The sequence below is a fragment of the Bos grunniens genome, chromosome 4 (genome assembly GCF_055505025.1).
Source record: "Bos grunniens cultivar Pamir isolate PY7600 chromosome 4, Bosgru_T2T1.0, whole genome shotgun sequence".
NCBI classification, from domain to species: domain Eukaryota; kingdom Metazoa; phylum Chordata; class Mammalia; order Artiodactyla; family Bovidae; genus Bos; species Bos grunniens.
In genome coordinates, this window is record NC_141168.1 from 89,272,374 (window position 1) to 89,295,158 (window position 22,785).

Here is a 22,785-nt window from a genome sequence, read left to right on the forward strand (position 1 = left end):
TTCTTTGGGATGTTAAATATATATATAAAACATAAAATTGTATAAAATAGTTTTACCTACTGTGTTTAGTTTTAGCTTTTAGAAACATTATTTTTAATAGGCCGGAAAGGATGAGAAGGAAGCCCGAGTTTTACATTCACGTTAAATTATTTCTCCTGGCCTCAGAAATCCTCTTTGTTTGTTCAATCATCTTTGATTCCATGAAATTAAAAGACGCTTACTCCTTGGAAGAAAAGTTATGACCAACCTAGATAGCATATTGAAAAGCAGAGACATTACTTTGCCAACAAAGGTCCGTCTAGTCAAGGCTATGGTTTTTCCAGTGGTCATGTATGGATGTGAGAGTTGATTCCTATACTCAAGCTTAAATAGGCATTTGAATGGGTATGTGATTTCTCCAGCTTGGTTATTAACATTTGCTGTATACTGAACGGTATGTTTGTAAAACATTCAACAGGTGACCGCGGGATCTGGTAATCTGGGTGAACCCATCAGACAAGTTGAGGGCCTTTTATTATCTGGCTAAATTCCTAGCTTTGAAGATCTACTGCTGGTAACAGTCACTGGTCACCAATAACTCGTTACAAGAACTTAAGCAGTTCTAAGCCCCTTTGTGAGATTGGCAGGGAGTCAGTGCTGACAGGAAGCTCTGCAGAGAGGGTTGAGGTCTGACACAATTGAAGGGACATGTTCTCCTTCAGGGCAGAAGCTTCCCACACAGAAGACATCCCCATCGCTTTGTCATGAAAAATGAAATAGATGGACTGATTATTTTTAACAGTAGAGAAAGGTTTCTCCCTTCTGCACCTTTAGAAAAAGAAAAATAACCATTAAGCCAATGGAATTGCTTCTCCTTTTATGGTCCTCTAACTTTTTACTTCTTATTTTAATGGAGCACAGTGTTTGACTTTATTCTCTCATGAACACATTGCTCATAAAGGAGAAGGCACAGTAAAATGGGATTTTAGAGTGGATGGTAATAATAAAATTAAGGGCCATCAAAGGCAGACTTAACGGCTGGTACAATTATTGCTATCTCAAACCCCTTTCTGGTTTCTTGTGATTAACTTGCTATTGAAAAAATTTTAAATGCTTTGAAAGTATTAATAAAAGCTGTAGTAATCCTGTCTTGAATAGTTTTTTTCCATCTAATCTCTGAGTGTGCTAATAATGTTCAAACTAGAAAATGCTAGTTTATAACGACAGAGGTCTATTGGCTGTATTCTACGCAGTTGAGATATTATGCTTTATTTTTAGTGATATTTTCAACCCCTTAAAAATTTAAAGTCTTCCCCACCCTGTCTTCACAGGGCGCCCCGTCTCCTCTTGGAGCTGACGTTTTCACATGCTTTGTGTTGTGTCCTCTTCTCCTTTGCCGCCTTCTGGATGTTGAGCCGGCAGGGCCATGGCTCTCGTTCGTGGTCAGCACAGACCCACACCGATTGTCTTGTTAGCCCCACTAACAAATGTGCTATTTAGCATTTGTCAACCAAGAGGAAAGAAGTAGCATGTGTTTTCCCCCAAAATCATCAACACGACATTCTGGTCTTCCTGATTGATTGAGGATCTAGGATGTTTTCCTGAGAAGAGAGAGCTTTGCCTAACACCATGCTGATTGTTGAAGTTTGTAAAAATCTCCCCCTTCTCGGTGCTATAATAACTCCTTGTTCTAATATTTCCAGAGGCTCTTCTGCCAGCTGACGGATTTTGTACATTCACATCCCGTCTCCACCAGTGCATGTTCTTACTAAACAGAGATCAATTCAGTGGTTGACAAGTTGTATCTTTCTTTTTTATTTAATGGCATGAAACCATAATAAGAGTCTTGAAACAGTCATTGTCAATGCAATGCAAAGTTAAAACTTACTTGAAAATGTAAAAATCTTCCTATCAAGAAAATAATAGCATCAATAAAACCCAGAAACAATTGAAAATGCATGAGGCAGATGCTTTGTAAATTTTTTCTAACTCTCCCACTGGGATACGAAGAAAATTGCCTTTAAAAAAAGAATCCCATGACACTGTCTTTTGTAATTAGAGCTATTAAGTCAAAATGATAAATAACCATTCAGTGACATACCATAAAAGAAAATAGCTCTTTGCCCTGTTTTCTCCTGAATAGCAAGGTATCTGAGAGCAACCAGCATGGAAGTTGGGCTCTTTTTAACCCTGAGGGTTACTTAGAATTTAGGAAATTAGAAAGGCAAGATGATTTTCTTTTTCCTCCTTCTACATGATCGTGTCCATTAAGAGAGTAAATGGAACTGATTTGCCAAGGAGGTGAAGAATGGTAATAACCACAGCAGAGTGTGCGTGCGAGTGCAAGGTTTAGAGGCCTTTGTTTTTAAAAATGCACTGCAGAAACTCTTCAGTGAAGGAAGGTAATGTTTATAAGGCTCAGTAGACAAAGGTATTTATCACTCCAATGGGAGCTTGTTCTTGTTTTAGGGAACCAGATACCGGAAGGGGGAACTGAGCACTGATGCTCTCTGGTCTCATGTGGTCCAGGACAATGATTTTACACCATTCAGATTCTTAGCTGTTATTGTCTGTGTCTTATAAACGTGGCCAAACCTTGGGAAACCGTTTCCTGCGGTTTGGAGCAGAGAGTTGGGTGGAAGGTGGGACAGACATAAAGTGGGGACTCCACAGTTTTCTGTTTGAGCATGGAAAGCTGGCTGCCAGCACTACAGCTCCTGGGAACATGTTTTCTTTGAGCAAACTAGATGAGTGTAATGAGTGTACCCTGTGCATAAATTCAATATTCATTCTACACACAAGGTCAAATGAAAGTTAATGACCATTTGCACACCAGAGATCTGAAACCCACATTTTATTTCTTTCTCATAATGACTAAAAAGGATAGCAATTTATATTTAAATTGATTTAAATTTCAAAGCATAAACACAGAGGTCTCCATGGTACCCTTTTTTAGCAGTGAAACTTCCTGGTAGGGCTCAACTTTCATAAAAAATTCAGTCCCATCCCATGCAGGCTCCCCAGTGTGGACCATTTTTTTGTTTTCTGTGGAGCAGCCCTGTTCCCACCCTGCTGGGTTAGCAACACCAAATTAGAGCCCAGCAATGCAATCAGAACCACTTTCTTTAATGATTTAGGTTTTGCATTTGTTGAGTTAATTAGCTGATGGAGGCAACTAATGGGTGTCTTTAATACACTGTTGATGGGGTGGCTTCTCTAGAGCCTGCCGGCTCCTTTGTTCTTGGTCTTCTGGGGTTTCGGAACTGCTTCCCAGAAGAACATATGATATATGCCACCCTGAGTCTGGAGGCCAGCCTGGGAGGCTAGTATGCTAATTACCAAGTGCCCCAGAAGGACGAGCATCCACTTAAAACCCTGTATCTGACTAATTCTGTGTGTTTGAATGAAGTTTTACATGGAGGGGGTCGAGGTGCATGGGTAAGGAGGGTGGGGAGAGTGACCTGTGATCCGTTTTTACAGTTAAAAATGCTGTGATTGCTTCTCTGTATACACCCAAGCTACAAAAGAAAAGCAGTTGGTAGGTGTTTTAAAATATTAGAATAGTTAAGGAAATATTACAAGAACAAGATGATGGGATAATTAAATGGGAAGGTATATTAATGGCTAAAATGGTGTCTTATGAACTAAAATATTCCTTAAGTAGAGGAATCCTTGTTGTATGCTGTTCTTACAAAGTTATGAAATTCTGTGGTCTGGTGAACACAGTCAGCTACCAAAATCTGGCAGTCTTGGACATGCAGTCAGAAAATCTGGGCTGTGTTCACTCTGGCAAGTCACTGGCTCCCCTCAGCCTCAGGTTCTTCTTCTTCTTCTTCTTTTTTTTTTAAATAAAAGGAAGAGGCTGGGTTTGGTTGATGCCGGAGGGCCATGCTGAGTCTGCAGGTCATGCCCTCAGGGCCAAGTATTAGGTGGTATTCTTTGCTGTCTGTTTAGGCAGAATGTAAGAATAATAACTGCTGATAACTTAGTATCTTTTCCAAACATTTTTTCATTTTTTGCTTAGTAAAGATCTGCAGATGGGCCCCTCCCCCACCTTTTTCAGGGAACATTTTCTGCTCTCATTTGTATTGACAAGTAAGCACACTCGAGGGAAATCTTTGTCTTGGCCACATGACCCAGCTATTGTCCATCATTCGTCACATTAAAAATCTAATTGTATAAACAGCCATGAAAATGGAGCTGTTTTCAGTAAAACTGAAAATGACAGGCACAGTGTGTGTAAATATAAGTTAAATAATGTGCCATAGTATGTAATGCAAAGTACACAATTTGATTCAACTGAATTATATTAGAAAAAGTGAGCCAGTTATGATAAAAGTGAAATTTATGTCACATACTGTTCTTTCTGCTTAATGTGACACATAAGTGCTTAACATCTGACGATTTCTTAATCAGACATTGTCTTTGTAAGTGGACAAATTGTGGTTCTAGTCACTTGCAATTTTCAGATAGTTATAAAAATATTGCATTTTAATACTACAGTGATATCTGTTTTTGGAATGAGATTGATGATAAAAATTTTGGAGACAATGAAGACTTCTCTTTACAACTTCAGTGATACATTTTGACATTAGTCTTTTTGGTTGGAGATGAGGAAACAGATGGATAGATTATTTTTTTAAATAATTTTAGGTTTCCTTCTGAATGATTGCATCAGAATTCCTACTTAACTAAATAAAATTTTGATTTTCTAAAGTTCCTTAAGTTGAGTTGGACAACTGCCCAACTTTACAATGTTTCTTGACCTGAGTGGAAATTTTGTCATGTGAATGGTAACAGAATTAAAAGCTTTCATGCATTGGCAGTAAAGCCTTTGTAAACGAAGAGAAGTACTACCAAGCTTTATTTAGTGGGCAGACTCAGGAATAAGCAAATACTCCTACTGAAGTTTCTATACTGAACTTACCAGAAAGACCTTTGGGTCAGGGAGGGAGGGCCCACTAGTTTAAAGAGGAAGTGAATTTAACCTTGGCTGTAAGTGAGTGCACATGATCCACAGCCACATCCTGATAAGTTGTGGGCAGGACCCCAAGTTGACAGGACTAAAGGGATTGTCTGCTTCTCCTTTTGCCAAAAGGGGACTAACTTCTGTGTGTTGCAAATGCAGATACAGAATAGAAACAAAGCATTTGCTTTAAGACCTATTAAAATTAATGGAGAAAGTTTATATCTTATCGTATTATTGTTTTCTGGTAGAAAAATGTGAGAAATTTGAGATTGAGGTTATCTTTATACCATTAGAAACAGTTGGAAGCTTTTAGAAATGGTGCCCATTTTTCTTCCACTCTAGCTGAAATAGAAGAGCATGACAGATATGATTGCCATCTTAGTTCTTATGTTTCTGTTTTCTTCATTTCGATTTTTAGTTTTGTTTTCATATGTTTAGAAGGCCCATTTCCATATCCTAGTTCTGAAGGTAGAGCGAGGTAAAGGTTCTTTTCTTCGGCCTGAGGGAGGCCTTATAGAGCAAACACAAATTTATCAAATAGTAGTAAGAAAACAAATTTCCACCTTCAGGTAGGGGGAAGTAGCAGGGATTAGAGGTCATCCATAGGCCCTGGCTGGAACCCTCTCTTGCTACAGTGGAGGAAGCTAAGGGTGTTGTCCCAGCACCCTGCTGCCCTAGGGAATGTCTTTCCACCTTGTCTGGTCAGGGGAGGAGCAGATTTCATGCTCTGCTCTCATGGTGTTAGAGCAGCACCTAGGCTGTATAGGCTTGGTCACTGGGCACCTTGGACCCTTCAGTTATCTCAGAGTCATCACTGAAACTAATTACTGGTGTGGAATTCAGGCTTATCGTTTGTACCCGAATCCAAGTTGTTGAAGCTGCTTCATTTTGCTAGTAACATTAGGCCTACTTAAGTCAACTAATTTCAGGGTTAACCTTGTAATCAAGTGGACAGTTTCATCAAAAGATTACCTTTATATGAGTGGTTCAGGTCCTTCCAAGGGAGTTTTCCTGGGGGCCTGCTTTAGTGCAGTTATTCATTACCTTGATACTTCAAGAAGAAAGTCAGACCAATAAAACAGCCTGTAGTTTCTATCAATTGTATATGACAAAGCAAAATACATAGACTTTGATTTGAGAGGAGAGATGGCTGGCTGAGTGCCGTCAGCGTGGATGTGGAAAGGAGTCTGGCTATCAGCCAGCGCTAGTGCTGTATCAAGACTTTTTTCTTTCCACATATATCTTGGCTAGGTTTTCTTGTAATCTTATGAGATTAGTTTAGGAACCATTAGAGCACTTATACTAATACTCAAAAATGGCAACAGATTGTCAGAATTATTCACTGTGGTGAAATGTAGATGGGAAATGCTTTCTTCTTCGTTTTCATCAGCTGTGCTGTATGGTCTTACCTAGTGCCAGTGAGCTTCTAGATCTTACCTGTTTCTGATTCAAACTTTCTTTGTGGTGAGCGATCTGTTCAGGATGTTGGTCCTGCCTGAGTCTGGTTTAAATCTCCCTTCTTGGGCCACTTAGTTTCTGGCATGAGAGGGTCCTGTGGTGGCGTGGGCTCCTCTGATCTCTGAAGCAGTGCCCCTGCCAGTGCTGCAGGCTTGGTGGATCTGCAGGGGGCCTCTGCTTGCTGTGGTATCTGCAGCGGCAGTTAGGGGCCCAGGGCGGCTGGCTCTGTGTCTGGACCTTCCTTGGGCCTCTGGCCCCATACTGCCTCTTGCTGGAGCTGTAACCCCCACTGCTTCCCTGCTACAGGCTCCAGGCAGCCCCTGGATGAGGGCACTTCCACTGCCAGCCCCTCTTCCTGGGCCACAGAGGTACTTCTGAGTCCTTTCAGACTTCCCAGCCAGGGAAGGAAGAGCAGCTCAGAAAAGTAAGCCCTACCCCTTGTCTGCTCCAAGCCTTACGGTGCTCACAGATGATCCCCTGTGAGTGTGCTGGCCCTGGGTGGGGCTGGGGTAGGGTTCAAGGCCGTCTCCCACCGTGTAGGTGTGCTAACCAGCACTCCCATCCTTAGCGTCCCCTCAATCATCCACCCACCCAAGCCTCAGAGCCAAGCCCACCGGGGAGCTCAGGCCCACTGTTCTGACCTGTTTCTGCTTCCTCTTTCTGCTGCCCCATCCCGTGATCCACTTGTAGCAACACAGAGATGAGCTTGACCTTTTCTTACCCATTACTTCCTGACTGTCTCCTTGAGGGAGATAAACCTGTGGCTTAGCTATCCCAGGAGAGAGAGCTCTGCAATCTAAGACTTTTAGAGTGGGTTCTTGATGTGCAGAGGAGAATGACATTCTTTACCGTGTTTGCCCTTTCAAGCCTGTTGTCTTGTTGCAAAATTCTTTGGGTGTCAGGATGCAAATATGATTGGCTTCATCTTTATGCTCCTTATCTTCTGCTCTCCCCAGGCTGTATGAGGGTCTGATTAGGGAGAAGATTCCATCCAGAGATGAAAATGGAAAAGAAAAAAGCACATTACATGCTTTGTAGCTTAATTACCCTTGATTAAGCACTTGACTGCCATCCTTTTTTCCACACACCTACCCTGTGGGGTTGTGGCTCTGATCACCCCCTTCTGTAGGTAATGAAGTTTAAGATTGGTGAGTTGATGTGACTTGACAAAGGTCATATACTAGAAATAGTGTAGAAATGATGCCATATTTTCTCCCATATTTGTAATAAAAGGACATTTAAAAAAAATCCAGTGGGATAGAGTTCATTGAAGGTTAAGGAAAGTTTTCAGATATTTCCTAGCCGTCTCTTGGCCTATCTGCTCCCTCCCACCCCCACAATGATTGAGTGAGTGGACCATTTGGTGTCTTTGCTTGTATCAGTATTTACAAACATAAGGACTTTGAGGGGATTCTTGGCGGTTCCTCTGCATGTTTTAGAATTTCGCTGTAATGTCAAGGGAAGATTCAGCAGTATAATTGCTGACAATTCAGGAACAACAACAACAGAAAAATAGCATCATGTGAGAAGTGTTTTAATGTAAATAAACCTTGTTTTTGGAATGTAGACTCCTTGCCTACTATAAAACCTTAGTTAACAAGACTCTCTGTGTAGATCTGACCTGTTATGTTTTCTGGTTTACAGTCCTTGAGGCAAAATTTCGTAGCTGTGAAAAGCAATTTAAGAGACTCAAGTTCAGTTCTGGCTGAGTCCCTTACTGTGAAGTAGTGGCTCCCAGACATTTGTTTTCTTATTCTGTGAAATGGAGCAAAGGGCATATGCCTCTGAGGCTTCTGGAGGTAGGAGAGAGTTAGACAGCAGAAAGCATGAAGCTGGCATGTAGTTAGGCTTAGAAATAATTTTCTCTTATTTTTGGCTGCACCTTGCGGCACATGGGAACTTAGTTCCCCAACCAGGAATCAAACCTGTGCTGCCTGCAGTGAAAGTGCGGAGTCGACCTCTGGACAACCAGGGAAGTCCCAGATATCATTTTGTTTTACTCCCTGAGATAAATATTTTAAAAACTTTACAATTCTTGGGTGAAACTATACAGAGTAGTGGGATCTTTTTAAATAAATGAACATCTTAAGGTGTCTGAGCATCACTGCTGCTCAAATCTTTGGTCACAGGATTAGCCTGAACCTGTCCTGGCACCAGAACACAATTCTTGCAAGGTGTTTTAAAAATGAAAGCCCTTCTGTCTCCCAAGAAAAATGGTGAAGAAAAATGTTTCTAAGCTTAACTCGACTGTTTGTCATTGAGGTTTTATTTTAGTTGAATTGTATATAATCCATCTTCGCATTAAAAGGAAACTTGTTTATTTCTAGTACATTTCTTCACAAGAAGGACAACCGAACAGGCTGCTGGGCTCAGGTACTGATGAATTCTTTATTACTCTCATCAATGGAGCAAATATTTATGCTCTAATTAAAGGGTACACTTTGCTCTGGTGACATTACCATTTTTCTCTATTGAATAACTTTTCCGTTGGCTGGACATTAATGTATTAAATGTGACTCCAAAGAAAACACCTAGTAGGTAAAAACCTGTTAAGAAGTGGAGGAAAGAAAGTTTGGAGGGTCAAGTCTACTGCAAGGCAAAGGCACAAGAGTTGAAATGGAATCCTCTCTGCTGGGGGCAGGGATAAATCACACCATCAGTCAGGAGATAGGGAAACAGCCCAGAGTCTGTCTCGCCATGGCTTGAGCTGTCTCCAGGCAATTGTGCAGAGTGTGGAGTACCTGATGAAGCAGATGACAGGTTTTCACCTACCTCTGGTTTTAGCCTCTGCACTGTAGATTTATCATGTTGTCCGAGTGCTGTGGATTCCCACTTATCAGCACACCCGTAGTCAAATGTTGGTAAAAGTAAAACATTAGTATTGAGCTCCGTGTGTGCTGTTGTGTTCCGTAAGTGGCAAGAGGCAGGAGTCTTCAGGGATGGCAGCGTGACAGGACCAGGCTGGCGATCTGGAAGTGGAGCAGCTGAGTGGAGAATGGATGGAGACAGGGGCTGGCTCGGAGGCTGGGCAATACTGGCAGAAAGGTGAGAGGTGGCATGGTCATAAGCTATGACAGTGGCAGGGAGCAAGAGGGACAGAAACGTTTCAGAGGTAAAAGTCACAGGATCTAGTGAGAGACGGATGTGAGGGCTGAGGGAAAGAAGAACACGAAGGCTCCTGGTGGTGATCTGAACTAAAGTACAGACCCCAGGAGGAGGGAGAGGCCTGTAAGACATGCTGTGTGTGATGCATGTGATTTCAGACCTCCATGTCCTCCCATTGCATTAAATTGATGCTCTTTCTTGAGGGCAGAGGTGATGCCGCTGCACATGCCATAGCAGCTTGTATGGAGCAGACATGTGATGGTCTCTGAAATGAGCATCCTCAGCACGTAACTGGAGATGTGGGCCTGGCACTCAGGGAAGAGGGCAGAGATGGAGACACAGATTTGGGAATAACCCGCATAATGGGGAAAGTTGAAACCATAGGAACAGATAATATCACTGAGGAGAGAGGAAAGAGAGCCTGCAGGAAACTTGCATTTTTTTAGAGGGTTCAACCTGATAAGGACTCAGAAAAGAGAGTTTTAAACAGTCTCAAGTTCAGCTGACAGGCTGAATAGATTGAGATGGAGAGAGTAGTTATTGGTCAGCTTTCAAAGAAAAGGTTGAATGGCACTGGATGGACCAGATTATAATATTGTGGCATGGTGGGATTGTAAATTGGTGCAGTTACTATGGAAACAATATGGAGAGTCCTCAAAAAATTGAAAATACAACTATTGTGTGATCCAGCAATTCCACCTCAGGGGATATATCCAAAAGAAATGAAAACACTAACTTGAAAAGGTATTTGCACCCGTTTCATAGCAGCATTATCTACAGCAGCCAAGACATGGAAACAGCCTGAGTGTCCACTGATGGACAAATGGATATAGAAAAACAAAACTCATCAGTTCAGTTCAGTTCAGTCGCTCAGTCGTGTCCGACTCTTTGCGACCCCATGAATCGCAGCACGCCAGGCCTCCCTGTCCATCACCAACTCCCGGAGTTCACCCAGACTCACGTCCATCAAGTCAGTGATGCCATCCAGCCATCTCATCCTCTGTCGTCCCCTTCTCCTCTTGCCCCCAATCCCTCCCAGCATCAGAGTCTTTTCCAATGAGTCAACTCTTCACATGAGGTGGCCAAAGTACTGGAGTTTCAGCTTCAGCATCATTCCTTCCAAAGAAATCCCAGGACTGATCTCCTTCAGAATGGACTGGTTGGATCTCCTTGCAGTCCAAGGGATTCTCAAGAGTCTTCTCCAACACCACAGTTTAAAAGCATCAATTCTTTGGCGCTCAGCCTTCTTCACGGTCCAACTCTCACATCCATACATGACCACAGGAAAAACCATAGCCTTGACTAGACAGACCTTTGTTGGCAAAGTAATGTCTCTGCTTTTGAATATGCTATCTAGGTTGGTCATAACTTTCCTTCCAAGGAGTAAGGAAAAACCAAACTCATAGGAAAAGAGATGAGATTTGTGGTTACCAGAGGCACAGAGCTGGGGAAGGGGGAGATGGAGGAAGGTGGTCAAAAGATACAAACTTGCAGTTATAAGAGGGCAATGAGTACTGGGGTGTAACGCACAACACAGTAACTATAGCTAGCACTGCTCTATGGTGCATACAGAGTAAATCCTAAGAATATTCTTCACAATGAAAATTTTTTCCTTTTTTCTTTTTTTATTATTGTATCTGTAAGAGAAGATGGATGTTAGCTGAACCGACTGTAGTAATCACTTCTGTACATGTTAAACTTATACAGAGATGTATGTCAATTATTATTCAATAAAACTGGAAAAAAGAATACATAAAACTTTAAAGAGTCAAAAGAATATTAAAAATACTACATGACATGACTCAATGGTGAATGCTGACCACTATTTTTCAAATTTCACTACTAAAAACATATATAATGGTGAGTTAAGGCTTGTAACTGCTTTTCCCCTTACTTTTTTAAATATTAGAAAAGATCTGAGCATTTGGGAGCACTTGTGGGATATATGTAGATAACATGGCCTTCACTGGTGGCTCAGATAATAAACAATCCGCCTGCAATCCAGGAGACCTTGGTTCAATCCCTGGGTCGAGAAGATCCCCTGGAGAAGGGAATGGCAGCCCACTCCAGTATTCTTGTCTGGGATATCCCATGGACAGAGGAGCCTGGCAGGTGACAGCCCATGGGTTCGCAAAGAGTTGGACAGAACTGAGTGACTGAATGAATATGCTCTGCCAGCATGTCTTGCTGGTAGCTCATTTCCATGCCTTCTCACAGGGCTGCTCTCCTTGTTGGATGTGGATAGAGTCTTGTTGAGGAGGCTCCTAAAATAAATACTACGACCTTTTTCCAGGAAATGGCACCAAAAACATAGCTGGTTATTCGGATAATGAGAAACAGGGTTCTGCCTCCCATGGCTGGGAATACCTTCTGTGTTTTCCTAACATATTTATGTCCACAACCCGCAGGACATTCAGAGGAGCCTGACCTGGCACACATCTAATTCCAGGTTTTTGAGAAATACTGAACTTTACTAGTTGCAGTACATTTTGACTTTTAAGTTTTTTCCTATTCTTTCCACTGTATTCTGTTCTATTTCATTAAAAAAGAAATGGAAAGAAGTCCTGGTCAGGAAACACATGAATGAATTTGCAGTTTGACTTGCTGTTACTGCTCTGTGCTTGACTGAGGGTGACTTGAACTGCCACAGACACAACATTTTATACAGGAGGATTGTATAAAATGAGAATGTTTTTACCTGCCCAACTCTGTAGGTTTTTTGAACATCAGATGAGACCCTTTGTGAAAGAGCTTTCCCTCTGTAAAACTACTGCACAGGTAAAGGGTGACATTTTTGGCAAAACTTTAATTCTTGGCAAAGTACTCAATGAATTACTTTTCTTAACTCTATTTGCTAATTTCTCACATTGAAACACTGAATTTCTGTCTGTAATACGATTTTGGTTGATCTGTAAATTAAAAAAACAGTCTGGTTGATTTTTAAAGAGCGCTCTCAACTATAGTCACTTAGTACATTAGAGTCATTGTATTTAATGACCTGTTGGTTTGGCTTTGACTTTTACAACACTGATCAGGAATTAAGTAAATGTCATTCTGAAAGAGCATCAATCCCCTTTGTGTTTCAATAACAGTTTTAACAGAGTTGTTAGGAGAGTTTTCTTAGCAACCATCTCAGTTAAGTCATGGGGAGAGAGAACCTCTTGTCCCCAAGGCAGCAAGACGGTGACAGTCAGGAGAACCCTGGCATCCTCAGAGGCTGTCACCAGTAACCCCTCTTGAATTGCTCTTGGCTAACCTCAGATATGCAGATGACACCACCCTTATGGCAGACAGTGAAGAAGAACTAAAGAGCCTCTTGAAGAAAGTGAAAGAGGAGAGTGAAAAAATTGGCTTAAAGCTCAACATTCAGAAAATTAAGATCATGGCATCTGGTCCCATCACTTCATGGCAAATAGATGGGGAAATAGTGGAAACAGGGGTTGACTTTATTTTTTGGGGCTCCAATATCACTGCAGATGGCGATTGCAGCCATGAAATTGAAAGACACTTACTCCTTGGAAGGAAAGTTATGACCAACCTAGACAGCATATTAAAAAGCAGAGACATTTCTTTGTCAACAAAGGCCCATATAGTCAAGGCTATGGTTTTTCCAGTAGTCATGTATGGATGTTAGAGTTGGAGTATAAAGAAAGCTGAGCACCGAAAAATTGATGCTTTTGAACTGTGGTGTTGGAGAAGACTCTTGATACTCCCTTGGACTACAAGGAGATCCAACCAGTCCATCCTAAAGGAGATCAGTTCTCGGTGTTCCTTGGAAGGACTGATGTTGAAGCTGAAACTCCAAACCTTTGGCCACCTGATGTGATGAGCTGACTCATTTGAAAAGACCCTGATGCTGGGAAAGACTGAGGGCAGGAGAAGGGGACGACAGAGGATGAGATGGTTGGATGGTATCACGGACTCAATGGACATCAGTTTGGGTGAACTCCGGGAGTTGGTGATAGACAGGGAGGCCTGGCGTGCTGCAGTTCATGGGGTCGCAAAGAGTTGGACACGACTGAGCAACTGAACTGAACTGAACTTACAAAGAGATACAATTAAACTCACATAACTCGTATGTGAGTTAGAGCTAATTAATCCACATATATTCTTAGTTCTCTTGCAGGCTCTCTCTTTACCATTTGCAGTGTATGCTTCAGGTCTTGTACTGTGACTTTTGTTGTGGTAAGTTATTTTCAAAGGCCTTTTCTGGCTCTTGGACTCTGTGTGTTGAGAACTCTTGGACTCCGTGTGTTGAGAGATAAGGGGATGGTTTGTGTTGGCAGAGAGCAAGGCTTCGCGCCTCCCTTGGTCCCAGAAGCTGTCATTCCTGTATCTTTGTGCCATGGGAGGGAACTGTCCAGAATCAATATTTGCAGAGGAAAATTTCCTCCAGCAGATTCTTATTCTGATCAGATAAAAGAATTCAGCTCAAAATCCAAGTAACTGCTTCCTCCTTGTTCTACCAGATGAGCCACACTCTGAGGAGGCATGGAGAGAGAAAGTGCCTCCACGTAGTCATAGACATTGATCTTCACATTAAAGCATCAATAAGGCATTCTCTTTTAGGTGTCGTCCATGAGACTTCATGGGGTGATTATAAATCCTCAGAAGGCCGTGATAAATAAGGTGGTTTTTTTTTCTCAAGTGGTATACGTGAGCCACTAGCTAAAAATGCATTCTTAGAATCATATTTTTTTCAGTATTTCCAATAAAATACTGTTGTGTGTAGTAAGGGACCACACTGTTTTCTTCATTATCGGGGTGCTGAGGTTGAGTCCAGTAGCACTTTGAGCGTCTCTTCTTTACCCATGTTGTGATCAGTTACTAAGTTACCTTTGTGACATGCCTTTAACATACTTGTGTTTCTAATTCTCTCTCTGTTAACCACATGTAACCCTGGGCAACACATTTTGAGATCTTCAATATGTGATGAGAAATGTCACATTGTTGTTGAGGAAAAGCTAGAAATACAGGACTGAATTCTTATCCCAAGTATGCGTTTTTTGGTTATCTTCTCTTTGTTTCGTTCTAGTTGTATGTACTAAGAATTATGTCTAAATTTCAAAAATAGTGTGAACTCTCAATCATGAAATTGTAATTCACCATCCTGCATGTTGTCTGAATGTTGAGTTTTAAGCCAACTTTTTCACTCTCCTCTTTCACTTTCATCAAGAGGCTCTTTAGTTCCTCTTCACTTTCTGCCATAAGGGTTGTGTCATCTGCATATCTGAGGTTATTGATATTTCTCCCGGCAATCTTGATTCCAGCTTGTGCTTCATCCAGCCCAGCATTTCTCATGATGTACTCTGCATATAAGTTAAATAAACAGGGTGACAATATACAGCCTTGATGTACTCCTTTCCTTGTTTGGAACCAGTCTGTTGTTTCATGTCCAGTTCTAACTGTTGCTTCCCGACCTGCATACAGATTTCTCAAGAAGCAGGTCAGGTGGTCTGGTATTCCCATCTCTTTCAGAATTTTCCACAGTTTATTGTGATCCACACAGCCAAAGGCTTTGGCATAGTCAATAAAGCAAAAGTAGATGTTTTTCTGGAACTCTGTTGCTTTTTTGATGATCCAACAGATGTTGGCACTTTGATCTCTGGTTCCTCTGCCTTTTCTAAATCCAGCTTGAACATTTGGAAGTTCACGGTTCATGTACTGTTGAAGCCTGGCTTGGAGAATTTTGAGCATCACTTTACTAGCATGTGAGATGAGTGCAGTTATGCGGTAGTTTGAGCATTCTTTGGCATTGCCTTTCTTTGGGATTGGAATGAAAACTGACCTTTTCCAGTCCTGTGACCACTGCTGAGTTTTCCAAACTTGATGGCATATTGAGTGCAGTACTTTCACAGCATCATCTTTTAGGATTTGAAAAAGCTCAACTGGAATTCCATCACCTGCACTATCTTTGTTCGTAGTGATGCTTCCTAAGGCCCACTTGACTTCACATTCCAGGATGTCTGGTTCTAGGTGAGTGATCACACCATTGTGGTTATCTGGGTCATGAAGATCTTTTTTGTATAGTTTTGTGTATTTTTGCCACCTCTTCTTAATATCTTCTGCTTCTGTTAGGTCCATACCATTTCTGTTTTTTATTGTGCCCATCTTTGCGTGAAATGTTCCCTTACTATGTCTGATTTTCTTGAAGAGATCTCTAGACTTTCCTATTCTATTGTTTTTCTTTATGTCTTTATATTATTGATCACTGAGGAAGGCTTTCTTATCTCTCCTTGCTGTTCTGTGGAACTCTGCATTCAAATGGGTATATCTTTCCTTTTCTCCTTTGCCTTTAGCTTCTCTTCTTTTCTCAACTCTTTGTAAGGCCTCCTTAGACAACCATTTTGCCTTTTTGAATTTCATTTTCTTGGGGATAGTCTTGATCACTGCCTCCTGTACAGTGTCACGAACCTCTGGCCATAGTTCTTCAGGTACTCTATCAGATCTAATTCTTTGAATCTATTTGTCACTTCTACTGTGTAATCCTAAGGGATTTGATTTAGGTCACACCTTAATGGTCTAGTAGTTTTCCCTACTTTCTTCAATTTAAGAAAGTGAAAGAGGAGAGTGAAAAAGTTGGGTTAAAACTCAACATTCAGAAAACTAAGATCATGGCATCTGGTGCCATCATTTTGTGGCAAATACATGGTGAAACAGTGGAAAAGGTGACAGACTTTATTTTTGGGGGCTCCAGAAACACTGCAGATGGTGACTGCAGCCATGAAATTAAAAGATGCTAGCTCCTTGAAAGAAAAGTTATGACCAGCCTAGACAGCATATTTAAAAGCAGAGACATTACTTTTCCAGCATACATCCATATAGTCAAAGGTATGGTTTTTCCAGTAGTCATGTATGGATGGATGTGAGAGTTGAACTATAAAGAAAGTTAAGTGCTGAAGAATTGATGCTTTTGAACTGTGGTGTTGGAGAAGACTCTTGAGAGTCCCTTGGATAGCAAGGAGATCCAACCAGTCCATCCTAAAGGAGATCAGTCCTGAACATTCATTGGAAGGACTGATGCTAAAGCTGAAACTCCAATCTTTTGGCCACCTGATACAAAGAACTGACTCACTGGAAAAGACCCTGATGCTGGGAAAGATTGAAGGCAGGACAAGAAGGGCGTGACAGAGGATGAGATGGCTGGATGGCATCACCGACTCTATGGACGTGAATTTGAGTAAGCTCTGGGAGTTGGTGATGGACAGGGAGGCCTGGCATGCTTCAGTCCATGGGGTCACAAAGAGTTGCACACGACTGAGCGACTGAACTGACTGACTGATCCTGCATGTTGTATGATGTATTTATAATAAGATGAAAAAAAGAAATGCACAGAAATCAGAACATTGTTGTTTTAAAAACAAAAACACGCATGTAATGGGCCAAAATACTCCAAAATTTAATTTTCTTTATTTTCATCAGAACTAAAACTTTAAAGAGCAAAAATTCAAATAAAACATAAATTAAGTGCCAAGGTATAGTGAGTACTTAATGCAGGCATAGTTGTTCCCTGTCGGCATATTATTGACTTGCCCTCTAGGAACACTGTTCCTCATTATAGGATGAAGAAAGGCTTCTTACAGTATTTCAGATAGTTTACTTATTTCTACAACCCACTGCATTTTTAAGTGGACTTGTAGATGTTATTTTGTATTTTATTTTTCCCTTTTCATTTATGTCTCTAGTTTTTCAGAGAAAACACTAGTGTTTTTCTTTATTCTTAAATTTCCTCCTAATTGGGCAACAGTAGCAACAGAGGGCCCGCTTTGAACAAGCATGAATGGAACTTTTTGCTGAAAGCAGAAGAAAAGCTTCTGTCAACTTCTGTTGTTCCTGCCTTGCTTTTTAATGCTCAGCTGGTCGGAGTTATCCTGGTTTTCCATGGAGTTTAAGAGAAGACTTTCCCTCCCTTCTTTTTTCGTAAATGGCTATGTAAGACATAGCTTATGTATATAGGTGTAGTCAATTTGTGCCTTTTTGGTCACTTGGGGAGAAATTGTTCATCTCAGTTAGTTTTTACAGCACTCACACTGTGTGTGCAGCATTTAGGTGAGAGCCATGGTGAGTGCCACACAGTGGGCATAAGAGACACATAAAAGCAAAAGGTACATGAAATAATATTCAGTGGGCGACCTCACTGTCAGTAGGTTGCTGTGTTTGGGGCCTGCTGTTGACGGAGAAGGCAAAAAGAATAAGTGGTACAGTCGGCACAAGCAATGACTTATTCTACTTGGGTATCATTCTGGATTGCCTTTTCTCACTAATTTCCCTACCACCCACCCCCGCCCCCCCTCCCATGCCGTTCCTTGCCTCTCCTATTCAGTTCATTGGCAAATTATGTCTCAGAAACACAGCTCAGATTCTCCCTGTCGCTTCAGCTCATCTGCCCCACCTCCCCCGACCCCAGTCTGTGCTATGGTCATTTCTAGCCCAGATGGTAAGCCATGGTCACTTAACTGGGCTCCCTCCTTCCTGTCTTGCTTCTCCTAAGTCTGGTCTCCTCAAAGCAGGTAAACAGAACTTTTGAAAATAGACATCACATCATGCAGTTCCCAATTTAAAATTCCTTAGCCAGGCTTCAGCAATATGTGAACCGTGAACTTCCAGATGTTCAAGCTCTTTTAGAAAAGGCAGAGGAAATAGAGATCAAATTGCCAATATCCGCTGGATCATCGAAAAAGCAACAGAGTTCCAGAAAAAAACATCTATTTCTGCTTTATTGACTATGCCAAAGCCTTTGACTGTGTGGATCACAATAAACTGTGGAAAATTCTTCAAGAGATGGGAATCCCAGACCACCTGACCTGCCTCTTGAGAAACCTGTATACAGGTGAGGAAGCAACAGTTAGAACTGGACATGGAACAACAGACTGGTTCCAAATAGGAAAAGGAGTACGTCAAGGCTGTATATTGTCACCCTGCTTATTTAACTTCTATGCAGAGTACATCATGAGAACCACTGGGCTGGAGGAAGCACAAGCTGGAATCAAGATTGCTGGGAGAAATATCAATAACCTCAGATATGCAGATGACACCACCCTTATGGCAGAAAGTGAAGAGGATCTAAAAAGCCTCTTGATGAAAGTAAAAGAAGAGAGTGAAAAAATTGACTTAAAGCTCAACATTCAGAAAACTAAGATTATGGCATCCAGTCCTATCACTTCATGGCAAATAGATGGGGAAACAGTGGAAACAGTAGCTGACAAAATCACTGTGGATGGTGATTGCAGCCATGAAATTAAAGGATGCTTGCTCCTTGGAAGGAAAGTTATGAGCAACCTAGATAGCATATTAAGAAGCAGAGACATTACTTTGCCAACGAAGGTCCATCTAGTCAAGGCTATGGTTTTTCCAGTGGTCATGTATGGATATGAGAGTTGGACTATAAAGAAGCTGAGCACCGAAGAATTGATGCTTTTGAACTGTGGTGTTGGAGAAGACTCTTGAGAGTCCCTTGGACTGCAAGGAGATCCAACCAGTCCATTCTAAGGAGATCAGTCCTGGGTGTTCATTGGAGGGACTGGTGTTGAAGTTGAAACTCCAGTACTTTGGCTACCTGACGCAGAGAGCTGACTCATTGGAAGAGACCCTGACGCTGGGAAAGATTGAGGGCAGGAGGAGAAGGGGACGACAGAGGATGAAATGGTTGGATGGCATCACCAACTCAATGGACATGAGTTTGGGTGAACTCTGGGAGTTGGTGATGGACAGGAAGGCCTGGCGTGCTTCAGTTCATGGGGTCGCAAAGAGTCAGACGCGACTGAGCGATTGAACTGAACTGAACTGAGTGCCCCCCTGCCCTCCACCCCGTGTTCTAACTAGCATCCACATTGTGTTCCATGCTTTCTCCAGGCCTGTCTTGCATCACTGTCACCCGCCATGTGTCTCGACCCCTGGTCTCAGCACAAGTATCACTGCTTCTAAGAAGCTGCCTGCCTGGCCTGCTCTCCACAGTGACCTTCCTCAGTTGGTTTTCTGTCATTTCCCTATTTATTATGGTCTTTACTCATATCTCACTTTTAAGGATTATTGTTCTGATAATTGTGATTTTTACTAGTTGCAGCAGTAGCTGTTAGCTCTCCCCCAGGTAGTGTGTGTGTGCTTCACGAGGTCAGAGGCTTACCTGTCTTGTTCACAGGCATAATCCCAGTGCCAGGCACCTAGCAGGTACTAAGTACATATTTGTTAAAACGGCAAGCAAGCTGTATAAGGACAAACATGATGAAATCATGGAGTTTGGATCAGAGCTCAGTACACTACATTCTGACATTGAATGTCAGTGTGAAGTCAGAGATGAGGAAGCCAGAGAGTTCAAGGAAGACCTTCCGTGATGAACAGTGTTCAGAGTTAATGAGATAAGTGATACAGAGGCCAGAGCAGTGTACTTATTGTTATATTTTCTGAGACTAATTACTAACAGTTCTGCTCAAGCTAGATTTCAGTAAGGAGAGGCTAGAATCAGGGGTTTTGTGGTAGGAGGTTATTGCACCAGTGCAGAAAGGGTGACAAGGACTTTGATAGGGAGATACCGGGGAAATATGCGAGAAGAGGTCGATTCAGGACTCCATAGTTTAGAATTTTGTGGTAACAATGCTCCATGTAGTCCAAATATAAAATAATCATGCGTCTTCCAGCATTCCCACTCCTGGGCATATATCCAGAGAAAACTCTTAATTCAAAAACATCCATGCACCCCAATGCTCACTGCAGCACTATTTACAAAAGCCAAGACGTGGAAGCACCTAAATGTACATTGACAGAGGAATGGGTAGAGAAGATGTGGTACAGATATACAGCAGAATTTTACTCAGTCATTACAAGAATGAAATAATGCCATTTGTAGCAACATGGATGGACCTAGAGGTTATCATACTAATTGAAGTAAGGCAGAAGGAGAAAGACAACTGTCATATAATAGCACTTACGTGTGGAATCTCAAAAGATGATACAAATGAGCTTATTTATAAAACAGAAACAGATTCACAGGCGTAGAAAACAAATGTATTGTTACCAAAAGGGGAAGTTGGGGCATGGAAAAATTACAAGTTTGGGATTAGCAGATAAACAGTACTATATGTAAAATAGATAAATAACAAGGTCCTGCCGTATAGTACAGGCAGCTATATTCAATATCTTGTAATAAACTATAATGGAAAAGAATCTAAAAAAAATATACATATGTATAACTGAATCACTTTACTATATACTTGAAACTAAGACAACATTGTAAATTATACTCTAATTTTAAGAAAAGTCATGCTTCCTTCTTAATATGTGTTAGTTGCTCAGTCATGTCCAACTCTTTTGTGTCCCCATGGACTATAGCCCTCCAGGCTCCTCTGCCCATGGATTCTCCAGGCAAGAATACTGGAGTGGGTTGCCATTTCGTTCTCCAGGGGATCTTCCCAACTCAGGGATTGAACCCAGGTCTCTAGCATTGCAGGCAGGTTCTTTACCATCTGAGCCATCTGGGATAACACTAAACTATTAGCCAAAAAAATCACATAAAAAATATGACATTCTCACATGAACTGGGTACAAGTCTTTATCTCTACCCCAGCTCCTTTTTGGTAAAGCACAAAACTGGCACGATGATGTCTGGATGGGTTGAGGTGACAAGGAAAATTGAGATCAGATATCTCCAATGCTATTGACTTAACAAATGAGATAATGGATGTGGAAAATGCCCAGTGCTATTAGTGAAACTATTCATCCAAATAATTTATTGTAAAACATAGTACTGATACTTACATTTTGGGTCTCTACCTAACATTCTTTTTTCCTGCCAAATTGCCATCTGAAAAGAAAATGACCTGAAACAGTTTTCTTATGATGCTACATTTGCTTAATATTGTTCTTTTTCTTTCTTTCTTTCTTTCACTTAAGCACTTGCACAAGATGAAGAAAACAGTGACAAACACGTGACTGTGACAGAGGCTGAAGCTGCTGCAGATCCTCAGGTGTGACAAGCTCTGTGAGGCCCCTCCCTACGCCCTTCTTCTGTGGTGAGAGTGGTGGGAGAGCGCAGGTGTAGGCAGGGGATCCAGGTCTCACCTTCTGTGTTCTGTGAAGTTATGGGAATGGAGCACTTATTTTTGATTAGGAGATATTCTACAAGAAAGGCCCGAAATTGCTCATTATGTTTATAATTTGATTCATGGGAGAAGGACAGGTATGGAGACAGCCCCCACTTCCCAGAGGAAGCAAGCCAAGTAAGTGAAGAACCAGGGGAGACCACCCTGGGGCCATCCGCCCCCTCTAGATGGCAGAGGAGAGTCAGTGGGGCCAGAGCCCAACAGATCAGTGCGGTGCCTCCCCTGGCAGACTTTCTGTACCCACCCCCAGCATTTACCTCGTGGCATGAACATACTTTTAGTAGCAGCTGACCTCAAATAGTATGGCAGCATAAAAACTCTGGACACCCTACTGCTGTAAACTTTATGTAAATGCAGAGCATTGAAAGTTTCTTTGTGGGAACAGAAGGGAGAGAAACAGAACAGATGGCATAAGGACTTTATTTTGCAAAGTCCCCAGCAGTTCAGCTCCACTCCTCAGACTTGCACTGCCTTGATACCCAGCTATAGCGTTATGTGATGTGGCTAAATACCTAGCTGCATTAAAGCAGTTTCTTAACCCTTTTGAGGGTTAGATGACTCATCTCTAAACCTACCTGATAGGGAAGTTGTGAGGATTAAAAAGAGAAGTGTGTTGAATAAGAAAGCCATGGGATTTTATTATACACAAGAAAGAGAAAAGAGTGGGTTCAGGGGAGTCCATTACTTGGAAATCGTGTTGTGTACAGAGCGGTGGGGTTGACTTATCTACCCAGGGAGAAAAGTTGGATAGACTGTACGCTCAGGGTGAAAGGAGCAGAAAAACGAAACAGACAAGCCCATTTTAGCCCTTACTAAAGTGGAGGGTGTTGCTGGGTTCTCCTTGCTAGACCTGCCGAGGAGATGCCCTCTCAGGGTTGTGATGATGGTATCCTGGTATCAAGTGGGTCCAGACTCATCAAAATGGGTGCATTAAATGTATGCGACTTGTTGTACATCATGTATACCTCAATAGGTCTGGTGAAGAAAAGATGCTTAGTTTGGTTGACACCTCGCACTCCACCTTTAAAGTTGTAAATCTGTGGATTCCGGTTAGAATAATCACATTAACTTTGTTAGGCAGGATTGCATAGGCTTTCATGGCCTAATAAGTTCATATAAGGACTTGTTTGGAATTGTTTTGCTATGGTCATACTCAGAATGCTGCAATCCACAGGCTTA

At 41.8% G+C, this 22,785-nt stretch overlaps 1 protein-coding gene across 2 annotated transcripts in view; it reads left to right on the plus strand.

The window, feature by feature from the left end:
• Nucleotides 1-22,785, plus strand: part of RAPGEF5 (Rap guanine nucleotide exchange factor 5) — a 235,128-nt gene that overhangs the window by 100,685 nt on the left and 111,658 nt on the right. For both annotated transcript variants that reach the window (XM_086397408.1, XM_086397410.1), the window contains exon 8: nucleotides 21,398-21,471. In XM_086397408.1, the coding sequence (XP_086253534.1) occupies nucleotides 21,398-21,471 (74 nt within the window). The remainder of the gene's footprint in view (nucleotides 1-21,397; nucleotides 21,472-22,785) is intronic.